At 41.0% G+C, this 21,616-nt stretch overlaps 1 protein-coding gene across 2 annotated transcripts in view; it reads left to right on the plus strand.

Moving 5' to 3' along the window:
• Positions 1–21,616, plus strand: part of STXBP5 (syntaxin binding protein 5) — a 207,527-nt gene that overhangs the window by 168,556 nt on the left and 17,355 nt on the right. Inside the window, exons 20-21 of one of the 2 annotated variants that reach the window (XM_015426314.1) lie at positions 7,578–7,637; positions 7,734–7,781. The exons of the other annotated variant lie outside the window; for it this stretch is intronic. Of the exons in view, the coding sequence (XP_015281800.1) occupies positions 7,578–7,637; positions 7,734–7,781 (108 nt within the window). The remainder of the gene's footprint in view (positions 1–7,577; positions 7,638–7,733; positions 7,782–21,616) is intronic. 2 annotated transcript variants of the gene reach the window in all.

The raw sequence follows: 21,616 nt of genomic DNA on the forward strand, positions 1-21,616 counted from the left end.
TAAGAAGAGATGCATCTGTTATCATGTATGGAGTAATATGTTTTACTGACAAAGACAATATCCTTGCAGATTCCTTCAGTAACAGAGGGATAGAGACTCATGCCTATCTGCAGGTCTCTTATCTCCACTTTTCCATAGATGGGCATGCCAGATATCAACTTATTTCCCTCATCCAACAAGAAGTCAGCGATTACTGCAGCAGCACAGGAACAGGAAGTCACTCTGTGGGTGATGCTTTTCCAGTCTGTTGCATGAACCAGCTGTTTTATATCTTTCTACCCATTCCACTCATCAGCAAGGTGGTCAGCAAAAATACCTTAGTTCTGAGTATCCCCCCTTAGGTGCCATAACGAAGATACTATGCAATGCAAAAAAGAAAAAGAACAAAAGGCTTTTACTGGCATTCCTTTAACAGGAAATGGCAATGGCTTTACCTATTCATCTGTGCTTCGGGATTTGACTCCCTCACCTGTTCTATCTCCTCGATCCCTGAATACCTGTTACATCTCCAGTCTAAAGAGATGAGTTATTCTTCCCTGAGAGTGCATTAGCAACCTTTTCAACTGCAAGATCACACCTGGAAGGCCAATCTTTTTTCATCTAACCCATAGTGAAAACACTGTCTAAAAGGCCTTGCTATTTTAAAAATATTTTTATAATATTTTAATGCTACCTTTCCACAACTCAGGGTTCCCAAGGTGGCAAAAATTATACATTTCAAATGTTAAAACTTTTCATACCCTACCTTCATGGGGCCTGCAGGTTGTGCTTTGTTAATTAATGAAAAAGACCTTTGGTAGGAGTAGGGATGTCCGCAAACCGAACCACAACAAATTCTGCCCTTTTTGTGGTCCGGGAATCAAAGTCCGTGACGGGTCTACCATCACTGACTTCCATGAACTTTTAAGGCAGTTCATGGGGTTCATGACACTTCCTGGCCAGAGCAGAAAGCTGCAAAACAGCTGAGCAGCTGGGGCTCCCTGCTGCTCAGCTGTTTTAAGGTTTCTGGTTCAGTCCCTTTAAAGGTAAAGCAGCTCTGTGCTGTTCAGCTGTTTAAAGAGGCTTTCTTTGACAGCCAGCCCCAGAGCTCACTGTCCAAGAAATCCCCTTTAAATAGCTGAGAGGCACATAGCAAACTGCACAGTTCTGGGTGCCTCAAATGTTTAAACGGGCTGTCTTTGGCAGCCAGCCCCGGGGCTCACTACCCAAGAAAGCCCCTTTAAACAGCTAAGCTGTGCAGAGCAAACTGCTCACCTCCAGGTGGGTCAGCTGTTTAAAGGTTTTCTTGGGTTCAGCTCTGAGCCATTTAAACCACTGCTTCTGCAGAGAGCAGAAAACAGTGATTTACATGGCTGGGAGCTATTTAAACTCCTTTCTGCTCCCTGTGGAAAGCAAAAAAATTAAGAACACTGGAGATTTCAATAAAACAATTTGAATGGTATAGCTGTGTCTTTGTATTCATTTACATGATCAGTGAATTCATATATTAATAGATTCTTTGGTTCCGTAATAACTTTGATACAATAATACATGCTATACAACAAAAACTAAAAACTCTTTAAAGACAGTATGTAATGGTACAGTGGAGCAGAAATATATTCCAGTGCGACATGCGACTTAAGGACAGTATGTAATGGGTACAGTGGCGCAGAATAATGTTCCAGTGTGACAACATGCATCCAGGACTTTAAGCACGTTTCAAGTATCTTCTTCAAGGTTGCAGTTCTATCTCATGCAGAATTCATGCCGGGAACTACATACAATAAAAATAGACAATATACAGAAACTGATACTACCATTCACAGTGCAAGAATCACAGGCTCAAAATAATATCCCCGCACTTATCCAATGCTCATCACATTTTTATATAGCAGCTCCCAAATGGGTGTCTTACTCTTCTTGAGCAGCATATGGGTTCTTATGAAAGCAATTTTGTCTGTGCTAATTTAATACTAAAGTCAAAATTGCCAAGTCATGATAACTTGCAGCTATGAATATCACATGTTACTTTTAAAGATACAGCATCCAACACAAAGGCAAAAATTTAACAGTTTCTGTAAAATATTACCCAAAAAAACACAACCAGCATTCCAGTGATAAATTTAAGACGGTGTCATATAATTTAATTTAAATATGAACAATGCTTTTTTGCAATGTCTTAGCAGGAACTCCTGGTGTAAACAAGTTAATAAAGACAACAATCATCAAGTGTATAGCTATCAGAAGCACTTAACTCCAATGCATCCAAACTTTTTTTTTAATCAATTATGTAATTTTTATAAATTATATAAATTATATAATCAGATAAACAATAAATGATCTAAGCAATTTCAGTGTAGTTATTATAATCTCAAGTTTAAAAATTCTTACAATCACAGAACAATAACTTCTGCTAATCGCAACATACAATTCCCAATCGCATGAAAATAATGCAGTTTAAAGGGACAGTTTCAAGCAATATGTCCTTTACAATGTAAGTTAAAGAAACAGTTCCAACATAACTGAGCTCCTACAACAATGTTGCCTAAATATATAAACTAGAAACTCATTCCAGAACATTATCCAAATTTCAATAAAAGAATTAAATATCTGTAACATGGAGTGGTTTTTTTGCAGTCTGAATCTTGCACAGACTATGCTTCTCCTAGGTATGTTGCATGCTTCGATGAACTTCTTCAAGTTGCACAGAGGGAATCAGGTATTCAGAAGGCACTCATATTGGAACCCGTCTCTCATGAATCATGATTGAAGCTAGTAAAAGTTAACACTTCCTTCAATATGGATGACTAGGTTCTAGAAATATAACATTTATAAATTAATAATTCCTTATAAAAAGGACTTAATTTGTTATTATAAAAATATTTATTTTAAAAAATCCATACAATGATTGGCTATGCTTGGTACACAGGGGCAATTTACTTTCAGTACCGCTGATAGAGAACATATATTGACTAGTATGCCCTTGATGATTAATGACCCTTTGGGCAACTAAAGTGTAGTTATATTGGCAATATTTTTATTTTTTCTGACATCAGTAAGATTAATGAATTCAGCAAATGGGTTAATTCCCTCCGTCCGACTGTTAAATTTGATACTAAATTAGTACATCTATTAATTTTAAGGACACCACTATATACGCAATTAATAAAGTTAAGGTGTATTCTAAACCCACTGATCGGAACTTGCTGTTGCACTTTAAATCATTCCATTCCAGACACTTTAGGAATAATCTTCCTTTTGGACAATTCCTCAGAATAAAATGAAATTCTACTATTAAAACTCATTATATCGCAGATAGTAGTAGGTTGGAAAGATAATTTAAGGAAAGGGGTTATATAGAGCATGTCGTTAAGATGGCTAAGGAATGAGCAAATGCTATAGTCAGGGAATCATTGTTTAAAGATAGAAATTACATTCAACAGAGACTTTTAACATGTCAGTTTCAATATTCGATGTTATCTAATTCCATTGAACGTATCCTTTACAGGCATTGGTTTCAGGATTACCAGGGTGTAGTGAGCCACATAGAATTGGTTGGAGGAAATCCAAGATCGTATAGGACATGATCATTAGATATTAACAGGATGATCCCAGAGCACTCTGTAATTATAGTGGGGCATTTTAAGTGCGGAAGATGTTTAGCATGTTCACTGGCCATGAAAACTGAAGAGTTCAAACATCCCTCTATTGATTTTACTTGGAAATGTTTGCAATTTACAAACTGTAACACATAGAAGGTTATGTATTTCATAAAATGCCCATGTGATTTGTTATATATAGAATCCAGTATAAAACGTGTTAAAACTAGGATCCTTGAACATACCTCTAGGATAAAAAACAAAACTATGGAAGTCCCACTTTTATAGGAAAAAAATGCTCCTGAAGACTTGAGATTTGGTGTGCTTTTTAAACTGAACTCACACCCTTTCAACATTACTGATGCCACTAAGACATTATTATGCAAAAAAAACCATTGTTCATATTTAATTTACAAGCAATGACACCAAAGGGCTTGAATGTATCACTGATTGTGTTTTTTTGGGTAATAACTCTATGGAAACTGTTCTGCAAGTTATCATGACTTCGCAATTTTGACTTTAGTATTAAATTAGCACAGACAAAATTGCTTTCATGAGAACCCATATGCTGCTCAAGAAGAGTGAGACACCCATTTGGGAACTGTTATATAAAAATTTGATGAGTGCAGGGATATTATTTTGAGCCTGTGATTCTTGCACTGTGAATGGTAGTATCAGTTTCTGTACATTGTTTATTTTTATTGTATGTAGTTCCGGCATGAATTCTGCATGAGATAGAATTGTGACCTTGAAGAAGATCCCTCAAATGCACTTAAAGTCCTGGACATATGTTGTCACACTGGAACATTATTCTGCGCCACTGTACCATTACATATTGTCCTTAAGTCGCATGTCACACTGGAATATATTTCTGCTCCACTGTACCATTACATACTGTCTTTAAAGAATTGTTAGTTTTTGTTGTATAGAATGTATAATTATTGTTATCAAAATTATTAAGGAACCAAAGAATCTATTAATATATGAATTCACTGATCATGTAAATGAATACAAAGACACAGATATACCATTCAAATTGCTTTATTGGAATCTCCACAGTGTTCTTCTTCAATTTTTATCCATTTATATACCCCATGGAAAATGGCAGGGAGCAGAAAGCAGGGGCCATTAACCCATATGAACTGATTCGGTTTGCGAACCAACCTTCCAGTCTGTATAGGTTCATGGTTTGGTTCATGGTTCAGCCACAAACCATGAACCGAACCATAAAAATGCAGTTCATGCCCATTCCTAGTTAGGAGAGCACTGCCATTTTATCTCAACAGGACAGCCCACTTCAGGAAACACTCTGCCGTATTTATTGTGGTATTGACAAGCAACAAAAAGGTCTTAATATGTTATCTGAAGGTTTTCTTGAACCAGAATCAGTTCCTTGAAAGATCAATGGTTTCTGATTATGAAGTTTAATTTTTGGACATTAAAAAAGCCCTAAAGGTTTACACAATTCAAAACAAGCTTTTCTGGCTTTTCATGTTAGTCTTCTTTATTATTTAGTTTGTATATTTGTAAACATGGATCAATTTCTTTCACATGCTGCAGAAGAGGGAGGAATTTGAAGCACATAAGAGGATTTGAGAGTTGTACATGTTTAACTCTGTTGTACATAGTTGTTAGGATTCAAGGGCAGTTAAAGCAATATTTTAAAACCCTATCTTATAAATAATTTAAATCACTGTTTTGATCTGATTTTCCTAGTTTCTCCCGAGAGTCCAGTTTTCCCATTGGATTTTTTTCCAAAGTTGTTTTTGGGAGAATGGAAAATGTTTCCGATTATTTCCTTTATTCTAGGATTTTGTATCTCCAGTTATCCATTATGGTTGACCCTGCTCTTTTTACTATAACAGTGAATATGCTAGACTTTGTTCATCTTCTTGATTGGTGTCAGTGTGTCTGCTGACACGAACTTCCAATAAATGACATGAACCTCCAAAAAACACGTGGAGTATTGTGGGAGGTTCATTGCAGACAAGATTGCATGAACCAGGTGATTTTTGTGATGAATTGAGGTTCGTGATGAGGTTCGTGCCCATCCCTATTGAGCAATGACATGATTGCCCTCTTCTACTTTTGTTCTCTCAAAATCCATCCTAGAAAGGAAGCACAAGTGGGAAAAGGTGTGCTACATCTCCTGTTTGAATAAGAGCAACATAACCACCACAATTTAGGCGGTAGGACTGCACAGCCACCACAAAGATGAAAACATAGTTGCATTTAGCTGTAATTTATGTTCATCAGGTGGTGGGCTATGCGGTCATACAACTCTCCCTTCCTGTCATGCAGTTAGCTCTTCTTTTTTCAACAGTTATATATTCTCTGGCAGTGTCTGTAGAAATTGAAGGATAGGCACATACACCCTTTCTTATCACCTGTCAGCGGTGGGAAAAATCCTGGGGGAGGCAGGGAAGTGCTTTGTGCTAGAAGAAAAATTAGCTCTTTATTTCTGTGGTTGGTCTGCATACACACACATCGTTCTCATGTGTGACTGAACAACCCACCATTTGATAAACATCAGTTACAGGTAAATGCAATCAGATTTTTATCTCAATATCTTGCATTTAAGAGACTTCTTTTTGCTCAGCAGAATAAAATGTCCTGTGGAGATAAGTAAATATTGGAAGCTACTATAATACCTTTAATACTAGTATTTTTGTCCAATTAATGTAATTAGATTACATGTTGACGTGTAGAAGATGGATTTCACTATGTATGAGAGTCTCCTAGGATGGAAAAGCAGGAAAAAAGGAGGGGGGAACCCTTCCTTTGATGTACTGCTGTCATTTATTTTCAAAGGGAGACTAAGATGGAGTATTGGAAAAACCTGCACATTTGGGATTGATTAGGATTTGGATAACTTTAAGATCTCTTGTTGAAATAAATAAATATGTCTTATTTCCATATTAGTGGTAAAAGAATATAGGAACTGCCTATTCAAAGGTATATCCAGTCCAGCAGATTTTCCCCTGTACCGATCAGTCAGGTTTTCCTGAGAAATCTTAAGCAGAACAATATGGGAAAAGTCACACCCCATTGTTTGACTATGACAACTGGTAATCAAAGGAATACTGTTTCTGCGCATGGTGCAGCATTGTGATAGATGCAAAACTGGAAAAGGACAAGATTTTACTAGGTCAAATTTCTAGAACTGGTCCTAATCTACTCCCATTTGCAATCCCATTTCGCTCTTAGCTGGTTTGTGAGGTTGAAGATGTTAGGTATTCATGTCCCCGCCCTTCATATTCTCCTTCTTGTGACTGTTTCTAAAGCAGATGTAAATGTTAGTACAACAAAGCAGGGAGCTCTTCAGAGGAAAAGTGACACTTCACAGTCATAGGTGAAACACAAAGCACAACGCGTGTTTTTCCTCCAAAATAGATTAAGTATGTGAAAATTAACATTAAAATATGAATTGTCATTATGTCTCTTTCAGCTGACTTGGGCCCTTGAACTGTTTAGTTAATCTGGACAAGTACATTCTTATCACAGCACATTATGTTTCCAAATGTCAGAAGTAAATACTCTCTGGGCTTTCCTCCTCGTTACATGATACTATTCACTAGAAAATGGTGAGATTAGGATTAACTTCAGTGCAAAAGAGAACCATGTACTGCTGTTTATGGTGATGCAGCATAGATATGGAAGAGTCAGATATCTATCTATGTACAAGTAGATACAGCAATGAAGACTCTGGGGGTATCAGATTGGAAAGCAGAGGAGAGGATCTCTGCCAACAGAAATTCTTTACTTTTTGTCTAACACAAAGGTTTGGAATCTATAAATCACTGTTACTATCTGAGGTTCTCTTGGTGGTTGTAGCTGGGAATGGCGCTATCATAGTATGCGATACCATTTGTGTTCATAGCGTCTTATTCCTTAATGCAGTGGTCTGTCATAATTCTTCATGTATATGTTTTGTATGCATTATTTTTGTGTAAATATCCATTTTCTGTGTCCATTTCATTCTTGTCTTCACTCATATAGGTTCTGGTTCTCCCATCAATTCTGATGATGATCAAAAAATGAATAATTTTATAGAAAAGGGTACAGTATTTTTATTCTTAAGAGAATATTATTTTCATTAGTTCATCTTTTAGTGTACGTATAGATTGACATTTTGTATCAAAATATTATTTGCAGTGAAGACCAAAAGCAGAAAGTTTTCCAAGATGGTAGCCAGTGATATAGGTAGGAACTAGAAAATTATCCTTTGCTCCTTATCCAGTAACTTACTGTACGCAGCGCTTAACCCAGCAGTAAAACACGGCAAGCTGCATTGCATTCTTTGTTAAATTAACATTCTCCTAACCAATGTGGTGATCCTTTGGGCTGCTTCTCTGCGAATGTACTAGGTTCATTGATTAACACAATCAAACAGACTGGGGTCTTAATTTTCTCTAATTGTATATGTGTATCCCTCTACAAAGGGTTTGGGTTCTATGGCATTGAAAGGGTTCAATCCTGTATGTATTGCTACCTAAACAGATTTTAATACCAGTTCTTTAAACCTGCTTTTGCTGAAGTGAATGATGAAATTTTCACTTATTAGGAAAAAACACTTCACATTTTTATTCTTAATATCTGTATTAGTAGTGTTGCCAGCTAACCTATGATGCTTGAAAAGTTCTAAATGATTTGTTGAACATAGACAAGTTCTCAGTGCATGCACAAAGTGGATTGAACCCTTCTGTGGTAAGAACATAAATATGGTGGATGATGAATTAATACATAGAACACCAAGGAATAATTTCTTCTTGCTTGAATATTGTTAACCTGTTAGAATATAATATCAGTCTTCTGTTTAAATAGAAATTAGATTTCGTTGGAGTTTTTCTGTTTATCACTACTATCAGGAACAGACATTAACATTTCCTATAGATGTAAGAATATATATTTACAAAGTAATGGTGGCCTGTCTCCTTATTGACTTGGCATACCTACAGCATGCTATCTAATAAAGCAATATTTTCTTGATCAGATTTCTATTTCAATATCCCCATTTAATTTCCCATGTTGTGTCAATAGACATTTTGTACAGATGTAAATATAAAATTTATCAAAAGGCCTGGTAATTTAAAACTACAGCGATGGAGCTTGTGCACTGTTGATTTTTATGAGCCTAGAGCTAAACAGAGTATCTGTCTAATACTTTGTACTACAACAGGCATTTGAAGGAGCATACCTTTAAATTAGGCCATGTAGATCATCAACCTCCTAGAATTGTATTTCATATAAAACTGTAATGAATAAACATATGGTTCAGTGCCTTAAGCAGCTAGACTGATTAATATGTTATATCACACATGAATACATTATCTTAGATCATTAAAGACCAATTCATATTATCAGTCTGTTGTGATTCCCATGTCTTTCTGACTGGATTCCATTCTCCTCTGGTAACTTTAAATACAATCGTATGGGCTGGAGGATGATGTGGGAGGTTTTCCACTACCAGGACCACTAGCTCACAGGGAGATGAGGAACTAATGTGATACTTCTCCAGTAAAGTCTGTACCATATGGTTTGGTAATTCCAGTGTTAACAGAACAGTGTGGGATTCAGATACAAAAAAAACTAGCATCCTTGCTGCTTTGTTATGCCATGGGACTAAAGAAATTAAGAAAGCAAAAGATAATTAAATTGAGAAATTTTCACGTAGTTAGTACAGTCTCATTCTGTGGAGGAGGATAATTACTTCCATTGGATCTGGAGTCAGGACTTAGCTCCAGTGTTCTTTCTCCTGTGGTGAGAGGGAATCCCACTCAGTTCACTTTCTGCCTCACCATGAAGAACAGGGTGTTATGGAAGCTCTGATACCAAGAACTGTTAAAGCTTTATCATTTTTAATCTTTTACTTTTTGGCACAATCATCCTAGAACCCACTGAATCCAGAGCTAAGAGAATAAAAAAAAGAAGCTGTGCCCAGCATCAGCCTCACTGTCCCTTACTTTCCACCTCCCCTTTCCATTTAAAGGCTATTGGAAAGAGAGAAAAAGGCAGGAGAGTCAAGGAAATCCAATTGGATATTCCACCTAGCAATTCTGTTTACTAACATTGCCAAGGTACATAAAGCTGCAGCTTGCAATGCCCCTCAGATGCCTCAGGAAGACCATCAGGCCCAAGGCTAAATAAAGAAAATATTAAAAATGTCAAAGAAAGGCTTTATGGAACTAGAGCTTTCTTGAAATAATCTTCATCAGGATGTTCTGCTATGGTTGTGAGAAGTGCATGAGGAAAGTGATGGGCACAAGGGGTGTGCATTCGACATAAACCGAGTCGAATAAATACCTGAAAAATACCTTATTGGTATTTTTTGTGTATCGTGTAAGCTGAATACAGATCATTTGGGTCCTGATTCAGCTAAGCCTGAAAAAAAACAATTTTATCCGGCTTTTATTAGGTCATTAAGCTATACTTGGAACTGAGCTGACAGCCATTTAAATCTAACAGCTGACGCTGCTTCCAAGTGGAAAAGAGTCAAACTGACTAGTTTAATGGCTGGCAGGCATTTCAGCCTGACAGCAGGCTAGCACACTGACCCTGCTATTCAGCAAAAATGCCTTCCAGCCATTAAACTGGTCTGTTTCACTCCCCTGGACTTGGAAGTGGAGGGGATTGAAACTGACCAGTTTAATGACTGGAAGGAAAAGAAAGGCATTTAAGCATGTATTCTCTCTCTCTCTTTCCTTCCTCAGCTGCCCTGCTGCAGCGTGGTGGCTGTGGAAGGAAAGAGAGAAAGAGAAGGCATGTGTAAATGCTTTCTCTGTCCTTCTCCAGACGATCTGCTGTGGCAGAGAGGCCGGGGAAAGAAAGGGAAGGCATTTAAACATGTCTTCTCTCTCTCTCTTTCCTGCCCCAGCCCTCCCACCATGGCAGGGAGGCTGGGGAAGGAACAGGAAGGTCAGTCAGACTCTAGTCCAGGACATCTGGACCTGGTGTTGAAAGCCGTGGCTGGTTGGCTTAGACTGAGTCAATTGAAATTGAATCTGACAAAGACGGAGGTCCTGTGCCTGAGTCGGAGTGGGCCAAGTTTCAGTATCTCTCTCCTGACCTTCGATGGGGCACCATCGGTGCCAGCACTGGAGGTTAGGAGTTTGGGAGTGCTCCTGGAGGCCTCCTTAACAATGGAAGCCCAGGTAGCTGCCACTGCGAAGTCTGCCTTTTACCATCTGCAGCTGATTAAGCAGTTGGTTCCCTTCCTTGAAGTGATCCACGCAATGGTCACCTCGAGATTGGATTACTGCAGTGCTCTCTCCCTGGTCACCTACCTCTTGCAGTTGGAGATTCCTAGTCAAAGGATGGCATTCTCCCTTGCCAGATGTCAAGAACTCTCTTCCGCAGTTTTAGCAGAATTATATAAAAGTGTTCCTAAGGCAGATAGGCTATGCCCTGTGGCTCAGGGGAGATCGAAACTACGGAACACGTCCTACTTTGGCCCCTGCCACATGGCAGGGAAAAGGACGGTCGAACTGCGGCTAATCTGAGCCGCATCAAAATTGAGACGGCGCGGCGGGATCTCACGGATCCCCCGAGCTGTGCGCCGTCGCTCCCCGGCACGATCAGATGCTGGGGAGAAAGCGACGGTGGAAAGGGGGGGCTGGCGAACTGCGCATGCTCACACATGCGCAGTTCAACCAGGAGCCAGGGATGCGCCGGCGCAAGAAAGCGCCGGCGATCCCACGGCCGCACTTGCTGCGGCCCATTCGGCCCCAATCCATCCTTCTCCCGGCCCAAACAGCTCGTATGAACAGGGCCCTAGTTGCCCTTTTTCTCAAGAGATTTGTTCTAAGCTTATAGAATGTTACTTATAGATGAAAACCCATCGGTTTCAGCACTTAGCGTAAAGTTTTGTGCAACAGCTTGTAAAATCCACCAGATAATGGTGGCTTAAGGTTTTTACATATGTTGACTTCCAGTCTATGGAAAAACGATGGCGGACACTCTTCCCACAATGGGGAAGGGCGAATCGCACACCAGCGGCCTGGAGGGGTGCCACCTCAAATGACACCCCCACGAAGCCTTTGCGATAGGCTCCAGGCCAGGGGGCTTTTGAGGGGTAGCCTCTTCGGCGGCGTAATGCCTGAGAATTGAGGCTCCCCTCCGCCCCGATGGTCCAGTCGCTCAGTGGCCTTCGTGCACAAGCTGGACTGACCGGGACAAGAGCGGAATGGCGTAAAACCGAGCATGGTCAGAGAAACTGACCGACAATGAACGTGAGTTCTGAATAAAACGGAGTAGTTTGAAAAGCGATCCCCCCCCCCCGCGGTTGAAAAAAGAGATTGCAAAGAATTCGCTCATGCGAATGAGCGGCTAACAGACACGAAGGGGGAGAGAGGAGGAAGTAAACCCAAAGTGTTTTAAGAGACTTATCTGAATTGCGCAGTCGTTTGGCAAGTTTTCCGAGTTGCGTGGAAGCAGCAGAAACTGTAAATAAAACGGGAAAGATGGTGGCCCAGCAGAGAAAGTTTAAAATGAAGCCGGGCAGTCAGAGTCCAAAACCAGAAGAGGGAGCAGATGTCCTCAAACTCCTGGTGGATATGCTCAAGCCGGTGATGGAACAACTCGATGGTATTAACCAGCAATTGACCGTGATGAATAAAAACTTTGCAGCACAGCAGCTTCAGCTGAATGAAACAGAGAAAAAAGTGGATCAGGCAAGCGAGAAAATAAAAGAAATAGACACCACAAGCAAGAAGTTGAAGAAAAGGATGGGAGATGTGGAAACGAAGCAGAATTGCCAAGAGAATCGAGTTTTGCAGCTGCAGATGGAAAAAGCTAACATGATTCTCAGGTTTCAGGGGGTTTCTGAAACAGACCGGGAAGACCTAAAGAGGGTGCTTAGTGAGATCATCACTCCAGTAGTAGGCTCAACAGCGGATGAACTTGTAAACGAAATGGAATCAGCCTATAGGGCATACTCCAATTACATTAAAAAAATAGCCTACCTGGAGAAATAGTGGTCAGGTTTTCAAGAAGACAAACCAGAGATGCCATTTTAAAAGCAACCAAAAAAAGAGGGGGGGAAGCCAGTTTAAAAGCAACATCAGCAACTCCACTGAAAATGGGAAATGTTCGCTTTTGAAGCAAAGAACAAGATGATGATCAGAGATTTCTCTCATAACAACTAATAAAATAACATATAAATAGTGAATTGTTATAAGCAAGAACTCTACAAGTATATTGTGATATTAACACTTATAGTACTAACATTTTTACTAACAGTGAAAAGATCTCCTCCTCTTGGGGTTTTAGTTTAGTGTGGTTTGCGTATGTTCATTGAAGAAATGTAATAATATTTTTACTTATTACACATTGTATATATGTGAGAGTTAATTTTTAAGCTCTGTCTTATCTACTGTGGTTGTGAACTTAGTTATAACTTGTGCTGGTCAATGACCGCTTTAATAAAGATTCTGATCCTAAATTGTGGAAACTAGTTGCATCTGTTTGTTGCATGCTTACTTTACTCTATGGAAGGTTGTGTCCTCCCCTTTTTTGACCACAAGTCACAGCTGACTTATGGCAACCACGTGGGGCTTTCAAGGCAAGGGAAGTTCAGAGATGGTTTGCCATTGCCAGCCTCTGCATCGTAACCCTGGGCTTCTTTGGTGTTTTCCCATCTAAATACTAACCAGGGCTGACCCTGCGTAGCCTTCAAGATGGGGCAGTATGGGGCATGCATGAGCTATCCAGGTCAAGCCATCCCCCTTCCTCGTCTAGAATGTTTAGACTGTTACACTATAGCTTTATGAGTAATTTTCATAGTGTTTTCTGTTAAAAAGATAGCATTCTGAAAAGTCATATATAGTACACTCGTTCTGCCTCTGGATTTAAAATGGAAGCTGGAGAGCCTTGCATGTTTACCCCAGTACTGGGATGCAAAGGACAGCCACCTGGGGTAGGTCCAGAGCTGCAAAGAGTAGGAGAGCACAGTTGACATTACTCATCTCAGGGCCTGGATAACTTATAACTCACAAAGCTGAACTCAGCCGCCACTAACTCATCCCCTACTATATTTACAAATCCTAGGCAGACTGTGTTTGACTTGAGTGAAAACTATACAGACCAGGCTCAGGAGAAAGGGAGGAATGTCAGGGATATGGTAGAACAAAATTTGAGTCCAAGTAGCTCCTTAAAGACCAGCAAAATTTTCCAGAATATAAGCTTTTGTGAGTCAATGCTCACTTTGTTAGATGCGGGATAAGGATATGTCTTTGAATTACCTATGTCTGGTTTTTCTGTATGCTTGCTGATATCTTCAAATTCTAATACATTAAGACATGACTTTCTTTTCATTTTCTTTAATAAACAACATGTGTTGAATAATGGTACAAGTCCATAATAGCACTTACTAACATGATCACATAATCCAGTGTTTTGGTGCATGTGCTTAGATCACCTGCTCACAGGTATGGGTTGTTAGTGGGGCTGCTGTTTAAATTACTCCTGTTTTATGTGGGGTAGTGATACCATTTGGTATATGGTTTGAATACATATATTATTTCTGAATTACTGAGATCCCTGTTGAGTCTATTCTTCTGAGTTCAACAAATGATATATTAAATATTGAATAATGTAAAAAAAGAATTCTGTTCCTTTTCACTTTATGTGGTGTGAAACTCTATTGTTTTGGAGCTTTCTATGTTGCAAGGTCAAATTCCCTCATCACAAATTGTGTTTTACTGTGCTTACTGTCACAGGCATGGGCAGAGACGGTCTTTTCTTAATGTGGTTTCTTAACAGGTTACAATTTGTGTGAAGCCTTCAGACTCATCTGGTCTTTTTACTCTTGTATGTGCTGTGAGCAGCTATTTGCTTGTGAATGTGTGGTGCCTTCTCTCTAATCCATGCCATTGGTTGAATACTGGATGAAACAGTATGATCAAAATGCCACATTATTTAATTGCTTACTACAAAACGCTCATTGAGGTTTACAAGGTGTCATTTGTGACCTATCACCATGGCAGTTATCAATTACTTTTAATCAAAAACAGATTTTAAAGATGATTGCAAAAATGGATTGAAGTTTGCATTTGAATCTGTTTCTCCCCATCTGCTCATTGAATCAATATTTGATGTATGAAACTTCTAATGGATTGTCTGAGCTTCATCCTACCTCCCCCCAACCCTGTATCCTTGGAGCCAGAATAATTGTTAAAGTGCCATAGATTAATGCTTTCACAATCCTGAAATTCAGAGATCATTGGAAAAAAACACATTCACGTATTTACTAAGTTTTCCCAGTGTGTGGAAATGTGACACTGAAGGGTGCAGGGATATTCTTGTGGCTCCTGGGTATACATTTCTGAGGTTTGCAGATCATCAGAAATGCACACCCAGAGATCTTGTCCCTAATGTAACATAGGAGATTCATTTACAGTGAGAGGGGTGAATTATTACATGATGAGTCAAATAAAGAAATGTGATGGTTAACAGTACTGAGAAAGTTAATGTTAAATGTTACGTTATTTTAAATGTTATGTTAAAATTGAAGTATAATTACAAGTTAACCACTGGTTTGTCATCGTGGCTTCTGTGTAGTCACACATGGGACTACATGATTGCAGGCCAGCTGTGGAGAGGAGATTCCAAGCTTTTCTGAAGAAGCTTCTAGGCTCTGAAATGCTCACCCTCCCCTCTGTTTATAGAGGTTCCTTTTCCCACCCTGTCATGGGTCAGCCAGGGCTAAGCGAAGACTCCTCAGGAGAAGGGGACTCCTCAAGAGAAAAGAAGCCCCACGTAGCCAGCTCTGAGTCAGCAGAAGCCAGCAAGCAGGATGACAAACTGCAGGCTTGTCAGGATTCACAGCCAACAGCTGGTGCAGAGCCACCAACATCCTACAGCTCTGATTCAACAGATGAAACTAAGCTACTTGTTCCCAGCCCTCCAGTATCACCCACACCCTTAGAGCGCTGCAGACGGAGACTACAAGCAGAACTACAGAAGAGACGACAGAGTTCTCACCTCCTGGCCTGATGCCAGCTGCTTGAGTAGTTGCAGGATTACTCCCGAGCAACTGGCTGCAAGCCTAACCCTTAGGCATATGCCTATACAAACCAGCCAAGGGAGGCTGTTAGGCATGGAAGCAACGTCACCATACGGCTGACTTTGCAACCACAGTTTTGGTCTCTGCTCCTGTGACCCACGGACCAGCTCTTGACTCTGACCTTCTGGAACTGCTCTGACTGCTTGGTAAACGACTTCAGACTGCTAGACCTCTGTGATGGATTGCAAAGAAAAGCAGGCTTGTGTCAGAGAGTCAGGGTGTAGTGGTTAGGAGTGCGGACTCTAATCTGGTAAAACTGGGTTTTATTCTCCACTCCTCCACATGCAGGTGCTGGTGTTACCTTGGGTCAGTCACAAGTTCTCTTATAGCTGTTCTGGAAAGAGCTCTCTTAGCCCCACCTACCACACAGGGTGTCTGTTGTGGGGTGGGGAAGGAGTTTGTAAACCACTCTGAGACTCCTTCGGGTAGTGAAGGGTGGGGTATAAATCCAATCTCCTCCTCTTCTTCTTCCTCTTCTTCCCCAGAGAGAAGAACTTATGTGATTGGCTACTCTACTCAGTCTTTGATTGGCCAGAGGGGAAATAAAACAGACCAAACACTCTTGGTCTGAAATTTAACTTCTGGATCAGTAGCCAGAGGGTTTGGCTTCTGAGGGAAGAGACTTTGGGAGTTCATGATTTCTGTCAGGGAATTTTCAGAAAACTATTTCTGTACTATAGAAAGAAGAATAAGGACCCCATTGTCTTAAATATATTAGAACTACTCTGAGGGAGAATTTAGATTCTCAGTCAAGAAAGCTACAAAACAGCTTTATACAGACAATGGATTTGGCAGAAGGTCCGGATAGTTAAAGAGAACTCCCATACAAGCCAAATAGTAAAAGGAGTTATTGCTTCTTAGGGACAAGGAGAATAACTTCCTGTCAGTGAAAGGGGCTGGGAAGGGTCTGTGATAAAGGGGAGAAGCTTAGACACATCAGGAGTTAGTGAAATATCTAACAAAAAACAGAGAACTCTGAAGGAAGAAACCTAGAAGCACTAAGACAAAGCTATTCTCTAAGAAACTGTATTCAAGGTTCTGTGTAACAGCTGAAATATATAATAAGCAAAAACCTCTCACTGAAAAGAACTTGAAACGCTGAAATTAAGCTTCAACAACACTGTCTTGTATGTGCAAAAGCCTCAATTCTGTATATTTTTATCTCAGCAACAGTGTTCCCTCTAAGCTGAGTTAGTGTGAGCTAGCTAACAGTTTTTTAGCCTCCAGCTCACACATTCTCGTCTTAGCTCAGGAAGGATGGCTTCAAAGCAAACTAGTTTATGCAGCAGCCAAATTGTTCGCTCACAACTTTAACACCAGTAGCTCACAAAGCAGAATTTCTGCTCACAAGACTCCACATCTTAGAGGGAGCATTGCTCAGCAACCTAATATATTCCTTGCCTGTTTAATAAAATTTTTATTCTGTTTTTGAAGGTTAATCTGCCTCAAGTGCCATTTCACAATGGTTTATAAAACAGGACAGCTCCTGTCTTTCGCTCAAGTTCCTGTACTGGGTCTAAAGCCTAAACAAATATCTGTGGCAGGGTGGGGCTATTTAAGCTTATCACACAAAGAAGAAATACATACAACTGGAGGGCGACTCAGTTACTGAGGGGAACTAAAATATTTTTGGTGGAAAAATTCTACCTGGGTGTAGAAAAAGAGACAATTCCCTGAACTCTGTTCTGACTACCCAGGAACTGACCTCTGAATCTGACCCTGACTTTGACTCGAACTCAGCTCCTTGGCCTGCTCATGTCTCTGACATACCCAAAGGGTCACATGACAGAGGTGAGGTGAGCACTCCTTCCCTCAGTTCTCTTCTTGCTGCCATGAGGAGAGGACGTGTTTCTAAGCAGCTGCTTTGTGGTGCCTCAGGAATAAAACGAAGAGGTTTTTCCACTGAGAACAGCGAAGACTTTCACTTACAAATCAGTAGGATGGCTCTATTTAAGAAGTGCAGGGGGTGCGGAACAAAAATGGCCCAAAATGATGATCATTCCTCATGCCTCCTATGTCTGGGAGAGAGCCACAATACAGCCATGTGCCTACCATGTAGATACCTTACTCCTAAGGCACACGAGGAGAGAGCCACAAGACTTAAAGGTGCCCTTTGGGGGAAAGCTCAGGGCGCCCTAGATCCTAGTGGGGAAAAACATGCCCAATCGGATAAGGGTGCAAGGGCCCATTTGGTGAGTTCAGCACTGACAACCTTGTTATTGGAGCCACAAACTCAAGTCTCTACCCCAAGATTGGCAATAGGAACTACCTTTGAAAAAGGCTAAAAAGAGAGCCAAACACATTGCAATCCAGCCAAGATTGCCTTTGCATCTGCACTGTACAAGCTTCCCTCAGAATTGACAATCTCGATCACCACAGAATCATAGCTCACCCACTCGAGGACATCAATCCTCCCTGACCCCGGTGATTGGTCTCTCCTCAGAACTGAGCATTGACACAGATGATCTTCAAATCAAAGTCATCCCAATGCCACAATTTGCCATTGGGGTTCAATGTTGACTCATTTTTGTGTCTGAAGATGACCTTGCCATCAAGAAGGGTATCAGTGTCCCCTCTAAGTGTCCCCAGATTCCTTGGAAGATGAGGTTTTCGAGGTGCCTCCCACGAGTCCACCCACATCACAAGACAAAGGGCAACCAGATCCACAGCTACCAAATCAGTGGCTTTCTCAGCAAAATCCATGGGGCCTGTTTCCATTCATGATGCCACTGCAGTGGGCACCCGCACAGGCTCCATACCAATGGCAACCTGTAAAATCACAAGATCCAGACGGGATCCAGATGGGACCACCAGCACCAATACCACTCTGGCGTGCATTCCCCCCATCGTGGTTCCTATTCCAAGGACGCACTCTCCCAAATTTCAGAAGCAGGCTCAGAGAACATTTCAATGCCATCTCCGAAAGATACAGTCACTGACACATCAGCTCCCTCCTCAACAGAGGGCCTTAAGATGTATTTGGAGCAGTTGATCTGTTTAATGCTTCAGAGCCACAACCATCCAACCCTATAATGAAGCTTTTGTACAACCCCAGCTCAGGCCCTGTGGTGCTCCCACTGTTGCAAGAGATGTAGGACATAGCTTTAGCCATCTGGGCTAAACCAGCCTCAACACTAGCATTGTCAAAGAAGCTGGAAAACCTCTATAGGATTAGGGACGAAGGCTGTGACTACTTGTTTCACCAGCCTCAAGCAACTTCATAGTCTCAGAGGTCTTACCAGCCATGGGAAGAGGTAGAAGCCATTCATCCCCCTCAATGAAGAGGGCAGAAGACTCAATCTGCTGAGAAGGCAGATCTACTCCTCTGGGGCTATGGAACTAAGGGTGGCTAATTTTCCACTGGTCATGGGCTGCTACCAAATGTTACTATGGGAAAAGATGTCACAGTTTCTTGAGTTGCTGCCTATTGATTAAGCAGAGTGTGGCTAAGGTCCCCATTGCAGAAGTACAAAAAATAGGGAAACTGCAGCTCAATGCTGCAAGGCATGGAGCAGATTGTGATAGCAGGTTAATGGTCTCTGACATTGTCATACAGAGATATTAATGATTATGCTCCTCAGTCCTTCCACTTGATACAAAAGACAATATAGACAGTCTTCCACTTGAAGGTCAGGACCTATCCAGTGACCAAAATGGTGCGGTTTTGGATCAGAATAGGAAGAACAAGTTGATAGCCAAATCCTTGGGCATAATCTATACTTCATTGACACCTTTTAAACAAAGGTACTTCCCAAGGCATACCCAGATGTATCCCCAACAAGGTGCATTATAAGTCTCAACTATTGGCTCTTTATCGATGACTCCTCAGGAAAGCTGGTCAAGCTTGGCCTTGCACACTATTCTATCACTGGGGTTTTGTTGGTAAACTGGGAGAAATCCTGCCTTACTCCTGTTCATTCTGTCAACTTCATTGGGGCCTCCTTATATTCCTGAAAAGGGAAAACATATTTGCCCCTCCCCAGGACCAAGATTATGATGTCCCTTGTTAAGAAATTTCTGTCCAACGGATACCAGTCAGCCAAACACATATAAAGACTCCTAGGTTATATGGCTTCCATCACTGCAGTGGTCTCATATGCTCACTTACACATGAGGCCATTGCAAAATTGGTTTATAAGGAACTTCAACAGCAGTTCCGAGCCTCAATGGAGGAAACTATCTGTCCCGAGAGTCATTGTAAGGTCTCTCCTTTGGTGGTCTATATCAGAGAACCTCCTCAAGGGAATCTCTCTAGGGGTCTTTACTTACTTACTTACTTACTTCCACCCTATTCTTAGACCAGGGTCTTGAACAATAAAACTGAGAAACGTAGCTAAAACCCATATCTAAAAACACCTAGCCTCTAGGGGTCCAATCCCATGACTCCCATCTTTTCTCTGATGCTTCACTCACAGGTTGGGGTGCTCACTGTTAGGGACTAAAGGAGAAAGGGATGTGGACTAAGAAAGAATCCACTCTTCACATTAACCTGTTAGAGTTGAGAGCTGTAAATGTGCTGTTGCTTTTTTACAGAGATCATCAGAGGAAGACATGTTGTCATAGCAACAGACAATATCACAACAAGCAGGGAGGCATAGGCTCTTTCCACCTGTGCAGAGAGGCCAAACTCATCTGGCAGTGGGCAATAAGGCACAGGGTGCAATTGACAGCTGTTTATATAGCAGGTCTAACAACACAGTAGCAGACAGCCTAAGCAGAGACATAAGCACAGAACAAGAGTGGTCTGTATCAGACTGCTATCTGGTCCCAATTTTCAAAAAATGGGGGGTCCCTGATCTATTTGCATCAGTAGACAACAAAAAATGCCATCACTTCTGCTCCAGAGCAGCCATGGACTTAGGTTCTATGGGGGATGCCTTCCAGTGGCAATGGCATGGCCACCTCTTTTATATGTTTCCCCCATTGGTATCCTCCACAGGGTAATTTCTAAGATAAAGGCAGACCAGTCATCCCGCATCCTTCTAGCCCCCTTCTGGCTCAGAAGGGTATGGTTCCTTACACTATGGAAGCTGGATAGAGAGCAGCACATGACATTTCCCCCAGAGGAGGATGTCCTCCACATAGGACCTATTTGCCATTCTTGGATACAATCCTTGCACCTGACCACTTGGCTAATCCTACAGTAGAGAGGTTTTCGCACAAGGTTGAACAGGTTATAACTGCCTCTCGCAGACCCACAACAAGAAGCTCGCATAGTTATAAATGGAAATGGTTTGTGCATTGGAGTGACAAGCATGGCCTTGATCCACAATTCTGTAGTTTGAATAAAATCTTTGATTACCTACTGAAACTGCAAGAAGGGAGTCTAGCGACCTCATCTATAAAAGTTCACCTAGCCGCTATCTCTGCATTTCATGTCCCAGTTAATGGACAGCCAGTCTTCTCCGTTCCAGAGTCCAAAAAGTTTCTTAAAGGTTTATTGGATATGTTCCCACCTATTGTACCCCCCATTCCTTAATGGACTTTGTCCCCAGTTCTTTCAAAATTTAAACCCATGGCCAGTGCTGACTTGTCTTTTGTCTTTTTGGTAGCAATTACCTCCGCCAGAAGGGTAAGCAAACTACAGACATTGCACTGTGACCATCCTTTTATTAAATTCCACCAGATAAGGTAGTACTCAGACCTAATGTAGAGTTTTACCGTAAGGTGGTATCACAATTCCACCTCAACCAAAACATCACCCTCCCAATATTATTTCCATTCCCAACATCATTGTTGGAACAAACACTGTACGCTAGATGTAAGAAGAACATTCCTTTTTTATTTAAAAATGACACAAGAATTCCGGAAGAATAGAAACTTGTTTGTATGTTTCAAAGGGTCAAATAAGGGAGAGCTGCATCAGTGCAGTCACTCTCCCGCTGGGTGGTCTCTGCAATCCTAACAGTTTATGACGAAGCTAAGGTCTCTTGCCCAGTGTCCCTGAAAGCTCATTAAATGAGGACTCAAGCATCTT

This window comes from Gekko japonicus, unplaced genomic scaffold (assembly GCF_001447785.1).
Source record: "Gekko japonicus isolate JY-2015 unplaced genomic scaffold, Gekko_japonicus_V1.1 scaffold587, whole genome shotgun sequence".
Classification (NCBI taxonomy): Eukaryota; Metazoa; Chordata; class Lepidosauria; order Squamata; family Gekkonidae; genus Gekko; species Gekko japonicus.